General features: G+C 38.8%; 1 protein-coding gene across 1 annotated transcript in view; it reads left to right on the forward strand.

The window, feature by feature from the left end:
• Positions 1 to 12,485, forward strand: part of Map3k2 (mitogen-activated protein kinase kinase kinase 2) — a 71,455-nt gene that overhangs the window by 39,657 nt on the left and 19,313 nt on the right. The window contains exons 8-12 of the mRNA XM_031365231.1: positions 2,550 to 2,680; positions 3,980 to 4,059; positions 5,038 to 5,105; positions 5,253 to 5,345; positions 7,343 to 7,549. Coding sequence (XP_031221091.1) covers positions 2,550 to 2,680; positions 3,980 to 4,059; positions 5,038 to 5,105; positions 5,253 to 5,345; positions 7,343 to 7,549 — 579 coding nt within the window. The remainder of the gene's footprint in view (positions 1 to 2,549; positions 2,681 to 3,979; positions 4,060 to 5,037; positions 5,106 to 5,252; positions 5,346 to 7,342; positions 7,550 to 12,485) is intronic.

Genomic DNA, 12,485 nt, shown 5'->3' on the forward strand with positions numbered 1-12,485 from the left:
CAAAGTTTGGTTCCTAGAACCAGTGACTCTTGGTCTAGGGGATCCGACATTATTTTCTGGCCTCTTCTAGCACTCACATACACATGACCATGCATATGTGTAGACTCACACATGCACAGAAATAAGTCATAAAATAAATTGTTAAGTATCTTCAAAATACAAAAAAATTGACAAAATAAAAGTGTTTCATTGCATAAAGAACAGTTGATATAATTGTTTTTAACAGATAGGGCAGAGGATCTAGTCATTCCAGATAGCATGGGTTCTTGCACCAAGGCATAAATTTGAAAGGGGAAGTAGGAGAGGAGAGGCAGGTAAATAGGGAAGAGAAATGAGAGCAGGGTGGAGTAAGACACTTGGCTGGAGAGTTAGAGGTGACTGGAGCAGGAGAGGGTTGCTGACATTGAATGAAAAGCTTAAGTTAGCATGTGAGTAACTAGAGCAGTTGTTTTTCTTCTGTTTTCTAGAAGAAGCTGCTTTTTAAAAATTAATTTATTTATTCACTTTACACCCCAATTGTAGCCACCCCCTCCTCCCTGTCCTATCCTCCCAATGAAGCCCCCCGTGGGTACCAGCCTGCCCTGGCACATAAAGTTGCAGCAGCAGAACTAAACATATCCTCTCCCACTGAAGTCAGAGAGGCAGTCCAGCTAGGGGAAGGGGATTCAGAGGCAGGCAACAGAGTCAGAAACTGCTCCTGCTCCAGTTGTTAGAGGTCCTCATGAAGACCTAGCTGCATGTGTGTAGGGGCCTAGGTTAGAGGAAGCTGTTTTATGACCATTCTTTTTAGGTGTTTTGTCTCACATGAGTCTATTTCAGAAAACTACAGAGATGATGCACAAATAGAGCTGACTTGTCCTTCCTCAGATGTATTTGGGGTTACTAAAAAGCAAAACCAAAACCAAAACAATACCACCACCACCACCAACAAAACCAGTGAGAGAATATTTGAGTTATGGGAATTCAAACTCTGGTACTCTGGTAGGAGACCAGTAACTTTCCCCTTGCCTTTAGACAATGGGGCTGAAAGCCATAACCAGAGCACTTGTAGACAGAACACTTCTCCAACTGGAGGCACAGCCTTCTTTGTGGAAGTAAAGTAAAACAGCCACTACATTTCAGTAGTTAGACAGGAGAAGCTCAATGTTAACCCACGAATAAGTATTCTTGTTGTTTGACTTTGGTGCCAGGATAAGGAAAAAACTGAAAATTGTGCAGAATTACTATGAGTGTGTTAACATGCCCATTAAATGAGTATTAAAAAATATGAGTTATCAAGTCATTGGATGGAGAAACTTTTATAGCTACCTTCTTTCTCAGTCTCCATTTACTTGAGTGTATTGTTCTATAATTAAAAAAAGGTATGCAGAAAGATGAAAATATCAGGGATTCAGTAATGACTATGGCTATAGGTGACAAAGCCTACATGAGCGCCACTCGAAGCTTAGCACACACCTCTTTCCAGACAGCAGATGAGGTCTCTGCACCTTCTTAATAGGTGTGCCCTTGCTCCTTCTCCCTGCTTAACAGATGAGCCCTCTACGTATGCCTATTTCTTCCTTTTTAATTTAAACCTAAATAGAACGACACTTACATGTTTGTTTACTTTAAAAAATACTTCAAGAAAGCCAACAACTTGGTTAATAAAGTGTCATTTCCTGTGAGCCAGGTAATTAAATGACTGCCAGGCTCACCTCTACTTTTTCTTAAACTATGAAGATTCTAGAGGTTAACAGTATATGTTACTATATAGGCCTAGCTAATCTGGGACCATCTATGCAGACTAGACTGTCTCTGATCTTAGAGATCTGCCAGTCTTTGCCTCCTGAGTGCTGGGATTAAAGATGTGTGCTACTACACCTGGAAAACTATGAAGAGATTTAAATGCAAAGAATATAGCTTACCATAAAAGTCTAGTTTTAAGTAATAAAAAATAAAATCCAGGATACTAAATAAAAAATACTAAATACAAAATCTGCTGAATGTCCAAGAAGCATTCTTACTTCAGGTGTCTAAAGATTAAAAATAGTTAATGGAAAGAATATCATGGAGTTCAATATACATAACATGTTTATAGTGAATGACTTTACCATTAGAGCATTCTTACCAAGAAGTGATGTAGTACTGTGTTCATTGACGTGAGAACAGACCAGTTGCCAAAGGCACTAAGAGGGTAACCTGTCCTGGGATTTAAACCATGCCCCAATTCCTTTCCTGTATGGTGATACCAGTCACAGGTTATGTTAAATATGGGCAGATATATATAAGTTGTCTTTGGAAATTCAAAAGCTTTGGCATAAGATTCTATAGTGTGCTATCAGAAAAACTTGAGTATTAATTAGCATATTCTAATGAGGTTATGTAGAGTGTGAATTTAGAAAGGTTTTAAAAAGATCTGAATCTGAATATTCTGATTAACATTTATAAATACTGGATTTTATTTGCTGAAGTTATTTTTTATGTAGTTACAAATGAGACCTATTTAATTGAAACAAAAATTAATTTTCTTGCTGACAAGGATAAAACTTTTATAATTTTTTCTTTTTGAGGTCCCCCTAATAGGGATAGAAGTTCCCCTCCCCCAGGATACATTCCAGATGAACTACACCAGATTGCCCGGAATGGGTCATTCACTAGCATCAACAGTGAAGGAGAGTTCATTCCAGAGAGCATGGACCAAGTAAGCCAGAACTGGATGCTGTTTTTCACTATATGTTAAGATATACTGGTCAGATGATTTGGCAGATACCTAGGATGGTGTGTGTGTGTGTACATTTTCTTTAACCTATCTTCTTAAGTCAAAATTATTAAAAACTGCCCATTAATTTATATATACCTTTTTGTATTGGTATATCAAAATTACTAGAACAAGCTTTTTTTTTTGTATTGGTCATCTATGATGCATTTGGCTTATAATCTTAAATAACATTCAGATTTCTTAATAAACACTTTATTTATTTATTTATTTATTTATATATTTAAGTTTTTTTTGAGACAGGGTTTCTCTGTGTAGCACTGACTGTCCTGAACTCACTCTGTAGATCAGGTTGGCCTTAAAGTCTAGAGTGCTGGTATTAGAGGCATACACCACTACTACCAGCTTAATGAATACTTTAAAGATAGCGTAAAATTATAAATACTTTATGACATGCGGTTTGTGAACTGTCTGTAATACTTAAAAGTGCTTCTGCTTTGTATTACCCAGGTGTTTTTGTGGGGTCACCATTAGGTCCTTCCATCGTCTAAGAGCCCACAGCACTGTGACACTTTACATCTCCTAGTGTAGCATAGCCACTGGATTGTTTGTCTCTGTTGAATAGGCCATTGCTCAGCTTCAGTAAGCAAAATTACTTTAGCTTCAATTACTTGACTATAGAAAAGTATATTTTTCTCTCATAAGATTTCTGTAATCATAGCTTGTTTCTATAGGATGCTTAAAAATGAGTAATTCTGGGCTGGAGAGATGGCTCAGGGGTTAAGAGCACTGACTGCTCTTCCAAAGGTCCTGAGTTCAAATCCCAGCGACCACATGGTGGCTCACAACCATCTGTAATGACATCGGATGCCCATTTCTGGTGTGTCTGAAGACAGCTACACTGTACTCACATAAATAAAATAAATTTAAAAAAAAAATGAGTAATTCTGGATAGCAACTGCTATTTGTTAGAGTTCCTTTTGAAGATCTAAAATAATAATAAAATTGTGGGGAAAGTCATATACATTTTTTGATATGCTAGAAACCATTGAATTATATACTTTAAATGTATGATGTTTGTTATATCATGTTTCAAACAGTTTTTTTTGTTGTTGTTTTGTTTTTTTTATACAAAGGACAACATTTAATTGGGGCTGGCTCACAGGTTCAGTCTAGTGTCATCAAGGCGGGAACATGGCAGCATCTAGGCAGGCATGGTGCAGGAGGAGCTTAGACTTTTGGTTGTTATCAGGCCGAGTCATGGTGGACTCTTTGTTTTCCTAGATGCTGGACCCATTGTCTTTAAGCAGCCCTGAAAATTCTGGCTCAGGAAGCTGTCCATCACTTGATAGTCCTTTGGATGGGTAATGATGGTTATAGTTCTGCTTTTTAGTACATATGACATACACATAGAATATGGAGTTATCAATAATTCTTTTATTCTACATTCTGAAGAGTGCCGTTCAGTGATAATTGTCTACACTGACAGCAAGTAAAGTTTTCTATACTGTGAATAAATCTTTTAATCTCATGGGTTCAATATCTTTATTAGTTGTTACATTATGGTTTTTTTCCTACTATTTCTGCTTGTCCAAAATGTGTTTGAAGCAAGTGCAAACAGAATTTACATATGTTTGTTTTATGAAAGCTCTTGAAACTTTTATAAAACTTTTCATGATTGATTTTGGCAGTTTCATTTTTAAAAAAATTGTTTATTCTGTGTGCCTAGTGTGCATTTGTCAGTGCGCCTCCCACTGTTCTCAGAAGGACATTGCTCTTTGCTGTCTTCCTATAGCCCACAATTAGTATTAAACACTTCACTTGTTTGTCTCCTCTGAGATTCTTTATGAAAATAGATACACATTTGGAAATTCATGTACATTTTCCTCTTATCCACACCTGTCTGTCAGTTCCTTGGAAAATCTACTCTGCCTCACCTCTAAAAAAAAAAAAGTGAAAATTTTTAGTGAACTGTCCTGAATGGCATTAATGTTTGATATGTTAAAATTATATGTCTTTAGTGTTGATTCAGAAACAGTTTCAGAAAAAAAAAAAGATTTTCCAACATAGAACGGAAGTACAGGTGCTTCAAATCTCCATGCTTCCAAGTAGATCATTCTTACCGCTGTACTTAATTTAAAAGCTTTTGTCTGTATGTACCAAATGAGTGTTTCAAAAGAAGTTTTTCTTTTTAAAAAATTATGTTAGTATTTAAGTGAACTCTTTTACAAATACACACACATACACATACATGAACACATGTAGAGATATAGATATTGCTTAAATTTTTTTGTTTTATTGCATACACTCCTTCAATTTAATTTTACATTTTCTATTTATAGAGAAAGCTACCCCAAATCACGGATGCCTAGGGCACAGAGCTACCCGGATAATCATCAAGAGTTTTCAGGTTAGACTATACATTCTACATGCTTGAATGTTTAAAGCATGGTTTGAGTAGATGGGGAGATTTTTTGAAAAAAATTAAAAATGATAATATGCTTTTTATTATTAAAAAGATTTGACCTTTAATGATAGTATTTTTATGACTTAACAGACTACGATAACCCCATTTTTGAGAAATTTGGAAAAGGAGGAACATATCCAAGAAGGTATCACATTTCATACCATCATCAAGAGTATAATGATGGTAAGTTTGAACTTACAGTCAGGTTATAAGAGCAGATTAACATTAAGCAAACATCAAGAAATGAGCATACTTTTGAAAAAGCTTCATATTTATGATAACCAAATAATTTGTTTTTGAGTCATTTAATTTTCTGGTTAAAGAAGAAAAACCTTTGCTAGAAATGGTAGGTAGTGCGTATCTTTAGTCTTAGTATTCAGGAGGCAGTCAGTTAGATCTGCATGACTTCAGGGCCAGCGTGGTCTACATTGTACCAGGACAACTAGCTATAAGTTTTCAAACAAAACAAAAAATAGGACAACAAACCTTTTTTTCTGGGAGCTGACTGGTAACCCAATAAAGTGTATGCTGCTTAAGCACAGGAACCTGAATTCAGATCCTCAGAACCCAAAAACTGGGCACAGCAGTATGCGCCCCTTACCTGAGTTTGGAGGAGAAGATGTGGAATAAGTAGGTTCCTGAAGCTTGGCCAGTGTAGCTGAGTCAGTGAACCTCAGGTTCAGAGAGAGACCCAAAATTTGTATGCCAAAAAATAAAGATGGCAGCTGGGCACGTGGCCTATGCCTTTAATTCTAGTACTTGAGAGGCCACCCTGGTCTACATAGTGGGTTCCAGGCCAATCAGAGTTACAGAATTACATAGTTATACCCTGTGTTAAATAAGCTAAATTAATAAATAAATAAATTACAGGATTATGCCATAGATAGATAGATAGATAGATAGATAGATAGATAGATAGATAGATAGATAGATAAAGGTAGAGAATGATTAAAGAAGAAACCCAATGTTGACCTTGAACTCATATACGTGTACATGTACCAGACATCTCTTAGTCAATGTTCTAGTGCTGTGAAGAGACACCATGATCATGGTAACTCTCTTAAGGGAAACACTTAATTGGGGCTGACTCAGAGTTTGGAGGTTCAGTTCATTATGGTCGTGGTGGAAGCATGGCAGACACGGTGCTGGAGAGATAGCTGACAGTTCTACATTTGGATCAGAGGGCAGGAGGGAAGAGAGACACTGGGCCTGGACTGGACATTTGAAACCTCAAAGCTCACCCCAGTGACACACTCCCTCCCACAAAGCCACACCTCTTCATACTTCCCAAATAGTGCATCAACTGGGGTCCAAGCTTTCAAATATCTAATAAGCCTAGTGGGGCCATTCTTATTCAAACTGCCACAGTATGTTGATCACATTTTCATGATCCATTATCTTGTTGGATATCTAGACTGTTTCCATTTCTTTTCTGTTGTGGATAAATGTAGATGTGCCAGTGTCTTAGTTTGCTCTCTGCTACTATGATAAACATCATGACCAAAACCAACTTGGGGATAAAAGGGTTTATTTCGCCTAGCAGGTTACAGTCTGTCATGAAAAGAAGTCAAGGTAGGAACCGAAACATAAGCCATGGAAAAATGCTGCTTACTGGCTTGCTCTCATGGCCTGCTCAGACAGCTTTCATACACAACTCAGGACCATCCTGCCCAGGGGTGGCACCACCCACAGTGAGCTGGACCCCACCACATCTATCATTGATCAAGAAAGTGTTCCACAGGCTTGCTTACAAGCCAGTCTGATGAAGGTAGTTCCTCAGTTGAGATTTCTTCTTCCCAGGTGACTGTAACTTGTGTCAAGTTAACAAACAAGAACAACCAGCACAGAGAGTACCTTTCTGCTACCTGTAACTTTCTAATTTGACTTTATGTTTATTTTAAAGCCATTATTGGAAATGAAAGTGTTTTTTTGGGAAAGTGAAGGGTTGTTTTTTTTGTGTGTGTGTGTGTGTGTGTGTGTGTTTTTCATGTGCACATGAGTTTATGTGCATTTTCTCATACTCGAATTTATATCCACTACCACCTTCACACACATAATCGTCATTATTTCAGCCTGTATTTGCAGGGCAGAGTCTTATTTCCTATACTATAGATGTTTAAGTATCTTAAAAGTGTAGTACATAATATAGGGAATAAATCAATTATGTTCTCACTTTGTAGGTCGGAAGACTTTTCCAAGAGCTAGAAGGACCCAGGGTACCAGTTTCCGGTCTCCTGTGAGTTTCAGCCCTACTGATCACTCCTTAAGCACCAGTAGTGGAAGCAGTATTTTTACCCCAGAGTATGACGACAGTCGAATAAGAAGACGGGGGAGTGACATAGACAATCCTACTTTGACTGTCACAGACATCAGCCCACCCAGCCGTTGTAAGTAATAGAAATGTGTAGCAGAAACTTTGCATAGTTTTGTGTTAACAGGAATAAATGGCAAGTCAGAACTCAGGGAAAAACAGACTCTTTATAAGAGATGGTAATGTGTTTTTTAAAGGTGGCTATGCTATCAGATGTGTGTATCACTGCTAACTAGCTTAGCTAATTGCTCTTCACTTTTTTTAGGAAAATTGTTACTGATTGTTCTCATCCATTCTAGTCTACATGTCTGTTAAGCACTGAGACTTTGTATGAGACTTGTAAGAGATACCCTAATGAGGAGATGGTTTGTGGAGGAAAAAATTACAGTATAGCATTTAATCTAGACCATAAATATATGTAGAGATTTATTAGATGTGTGTGTTCATTACTGATTCAATATCTTATCAAAACAAATTAAGGGAAAGGTTTATTTTGGCTTAAGGTTTTAGTCTGTGGTCCACTGATTCTTGGTCTGTGCTGAGGCAGAGTATCATGGTGGTGGAAACACTGGTAGAGGAGACATAGTAGGACATAGAGAGATGTCATACCTCATAGGAGAAGACAAACAGGACTAGACGTGTAGAGCTTGGTTCCTGGATGGCTTAGGCTTAGGCTTAGGTTTAGACTTAGGCTTAGGCTTAGGTTTAGGCTTAGGCTTAAGCTTAGACTTAGATTTAGGCTTAGGTTTAGGCTTAGGCTTAGGCTTAGATTTAGGCTTAGGCTTAGGCTTAGGCTTGGACTTAGGTTTAGGCTTAGGTTTAGGCTTAGATTTAGGCTTAGGCTTAGGCTTAGGTTTAGGCTTAGGTTTAGGTTTAGACTTAGATTTAGGCTTAGGCTTAGGTTTAGGTTTAGGCTTAGATTTAGGTTTAGACTTAGGCTTAGACTTAGGTTTAGGCTTAGGCTTAGGCTTAGGCTTAGGCTTAGACTTAGGTTTAGGCTTAGGCTTAGGCTTAGGCTTAGGCTTAGGGAGGTGAGGTGTAACCTTCAGAGGTACCCTCCTGTCCAGTGATAAACTTTCCCTACCAAGGCTCCACCTACTCAAGTTTCCAGAACTTTCCAAAATTCCATCAACACTAGCCCCATTCTTATCTTTGAGTATATCAATTTGAATGTATATGTATATGCATGCATGTGTCTGTACATGCATGTGTATGTATGTGTTTATGTGTGAATTTGTGGCATGGAGGAGTTAATGTTACACCTGTAACACTTGTTAAGGCTATACATTAACTTGTTTCTTGTTACTGTGACAAAATACTTGACCAAATTGACTTAAGAGTTTCTTTTGACTGACAAGTTTTGGGGATAGAGTCCATCATAGAAGGAAAGGCATGGTAGTGGAGCACAGAGGCCAGCCATGTTTAGTCTGCAGTCAGGAAGCTTGGTGGTCCTTGTTGATTTTGTTCTTTTATCATTTTTGGGATTCCCAGCCCAAGAGAGAATAACCCCACGTTCAGGTTAGGTCTTTCTTTTTCAGTTAGTCCTCTCAGGAAACATTCTCACTTTTCCTGATGTGAGGCGACCTTATTGAAGTAGTGGAACTAGGATAGGACATCATGGTGAGTGAGATCAGAGTGTACAGGATGTGAACTTTATCCCCAGCATCTTCATGCTCCAGTGCCAGCACAAAGATAGATATTGTAACAAAATTTGTGTATCTGAAGCTTTGTTTTCGTTAGTGTTGTCATTCTTTACTTTTACATCTAGTACCCCATACTACCTTGCATTTACTTTGTTCTTGATTGCTATCTTTAATGAGATTGAAAATAAGGAGGAAAGGGTCTGGAGCGTTTGCTCAGCAGTTAAGAACACTGGCTACTTTTCCAGAGGACCTGGGCTCAGTTCCCAGCTCCAGACAGATCCTCTGTCACTCCAGTTCCAGAGGATCCAATGCCTTCTTTTGGACTCTGAGGGCAGTAGACAAACAAGGTACACAGGTATACACATAGGCAAAACACCCATACACATAAACAAATAAAAAAAGAAGGTAAGAAAATCTTTTATATGTCTTTTGTGCATACCTTCAGTTTATCTGTTTCTGTAGATCTTTATTTAGAGTCAAGATTTAGTCAGGTATAATAGTCTTGCTTGAAGAATTGAATTTACCCTCTTTTTTTGGTAATTCAAATCTATTTATTGGTAATGCATTCATTTAACATTTATTTGTTTGAAAGGTATTTTTTTCCTTAATTTTTTGAAAGATTTTTCTGCATATAAATTTTCTAAAGAAATAGAAAATAAAAACCAATGCTTTCAAATTATCCCTTGTCTTCTGACTCATATATTTTTCAGAGAGGAATTCACTTTTAATATTTGTCTTCTTCAGCAGATAGTGCGCTTCCCTCTCTGGCTGCCTTTCAGACCTCTTTGGTCCTGTGCTCTTTGCTGCTCCACACCTGTGCCCTCATCTTTCTTCTCTCTCTTGCTCTCCTTTGAGAAATTGCTCTTTTGTTTTGTGAGGCAGAATCTTGACATGTATTCTAGACTGGCCTCAAATTCCATGGGTATTAGTAGTTGACCAAGATGACCTTGAAGTGTTCATCCTCCTGTCTCCAACTCTCAAGTGCTGAGACTTAAGGGTTTACCTGTTTATGATTATGAGGGGACATACTCGTTCCAGCAGTATCATTTCACTGTACATCCGGTCTTGCATGTTGTCTACCTTGCAAAGTCCATCCAGACCTTTAATATGTTAATCAGTTTTTAAAATGACTTTAATTTTAGTGGTGTGCAAGTGTATGCATGCGTGCATGCGTGCATGTGTGTGTGTGTGTGTGTGTGTGTGTGTGTGTGTGTGTGTGTGGTGGGTAATGGTGTGGAGGAGACAGACAGACTGGACCACATATACACTACTGCAGTGACAGTGAAGACCAGAGGAGAGAATCAGATTCCTTGGAGCTGGAGTTACAGGTGATTGTGAGCCATCCAATGTGTGTCCTCTGCAAGAGCAGCAAGCACTCTTATTTGCTGAACCATCTTTTCAGCCACCATATGTTTTGTGTTTTTACTTTACTTTTAAGTTGCTGTTATGTATGGCTGTGGAGATTAAACCCAGTGAAATCCAGGCAGTGTTGGCATACGCCTATATTCCTAGCACTTGGGAAGCAGAGGCTGGTAGATCTCTGAGTTCGAGGCCAGCCTGGTCTACAGAGTGAGTTCCATGATAGCCAGGGTTACACAGAGAAACCCTGTCTCAAAAAAAATCAACCAACCAACCCACCAAACAAACAAACAAACAAACAAACGCTTCCAGGAAACAATGTTTTGTTCACTGTTCTGCTAAGCTATATCCTCTGTGTATTGAAAATTATTTTAAATTTCCTGACTTATCTAAAGTCTGGTTATATTGATTGCTTTCTTTTGTGAAATCTTTTCCCCAATCCCCTCCCAGGCAGGTTCTTTCTATGTGGCCTTGGCTGTCTGTAGATGAAGCTGTCCTTGAACTTACAGAGATCCTCCTGTTTCTGCCTTCTGAGTGCTGGGATAAATGGTGTGCTCCACTATGCCTGGTATGTGTGTGTTGTTTGTGTGCATTTGTGTGTTTGTTTGTTGGTGTGTTTGTGTTTTAAGTTTGCTTTTGTAATTGTGTCTTACAGTTTTACATGGAGTACCAAGACATCATTTATAGGATCATGAAGACTGAGATAAATAAAGTTCATGCCCAGGCATATGCACAACTCTTCTGCCTTGTTGATTTTTGTGAGGGTTTGAGTCAGTCTAGTCCCATTTTCCTGGGTTGGCTATTTTGTTTGCTCTGGCACCTGTGTACCGTGGACTTCACCTAGAGCTTTGCAGGGATGACTCTCTAGATGGTAGTGCTCTAGCCCCAGCATTTGGTCTTTTGGTTGTGCCTGCTTTTCAGAGGAGGAAGCTGTGTCCTCACCCTGCTCTCTGAGCAGGAGGTTGCTGCTACTTTTTAAAGCCTAGCGTAAGGGAGACAATCTGCCTGCCTTCACTCCTGAGCAGACCCCATCACTTCAGTTTTCAGAGATGGGCTTTATCACAGATCCTGCCCACTTTTCTGGAGTACAGAACTCTTGATGACCAGGACCGTAGGTTTTCAGCCCTTAATTTTGTTTCTTTTCCTTTTCCACTACTCTAACATTGTGGTAACAGACTTTTTCACTCTTCTTCAAGAAGTTTAAGATAGCTTTTGTTTTTGGGTACAGCTCTCACTTTTTAGCCCCGGTGCCCTGGAACTGTTACGGGAGATCCACCTGCATCTGCCTTCTTAGTTATAGGGTTAAAGGTGTGTGTCACCATGGCCAGCTAACTATCATGGGACCATTCCATTCTCTCACCTTGACTACCACGTGAGGTTCTCTGTGATCTCTGGCTTCTATAGTTCAGGGAAGAGATACACAGCAGAGATGTTGGGCGAGTAGGACCCATGTATGTCTTGCTTTTCCTGGGGTCAGTGCTGCCATGGCAGCCGCACATGTTCTAGTGAGAGCTTAGCTTTCCTTACTTGCTGGAATGGCTTTTCTCTGTGCTTCACCATTTCTTTTTCATTTTTATTTAGAGTGTCTCCTTTTCCTTAGATTTTAGGTTAATTAGGTACCCTGTACTCTGCGATCCAAAATGTTCAGTAAAAGTTATGATTTTTTTTCCAGGCAGAGTGGTACACATCTATAATTTCAATTCTTGGGAGCAGGCATACCAAAAATTCAATGCCAGCCTGAACTACATAACAAGTTACAAGGAAGCCAGGGCTATATAATGAGACCCTGTCTCAAAAAAAAAAAAAAATAAATAAATAAAAAATTCAGTGGTTAAAAGTACTCGCTGCTCTTCCAGAGGCTCAAGGTTTGATTCTCAGCACTCAAGAGGCAGCTCATAACTATCTATAATTCCAGCTCTGGGTAAGACCGTGCCCTTTTCTGGTTTCCTTGGGCACTGTATGCGTGTGGTGCACTGTAGGAAGCCATTTCATAAGCACATCACCACTACA

Source organism: Mastomys coucha, unplaced genomic scaffold (assembly GCF_008632895.1).
Source record: "Mastomys coucha isolate ucsf_1 unplaced genomic scaffold, UCSF_Mcou_1 pScaffold13, whole genome shotgun sequence".
NCBI classification, from domain to species: domain Eukaryota; kingdom Metazoa; phylum Chordata; class Mammalia; order Rodentia; family Muridae; genus Mastomys; species Mastomys coucha.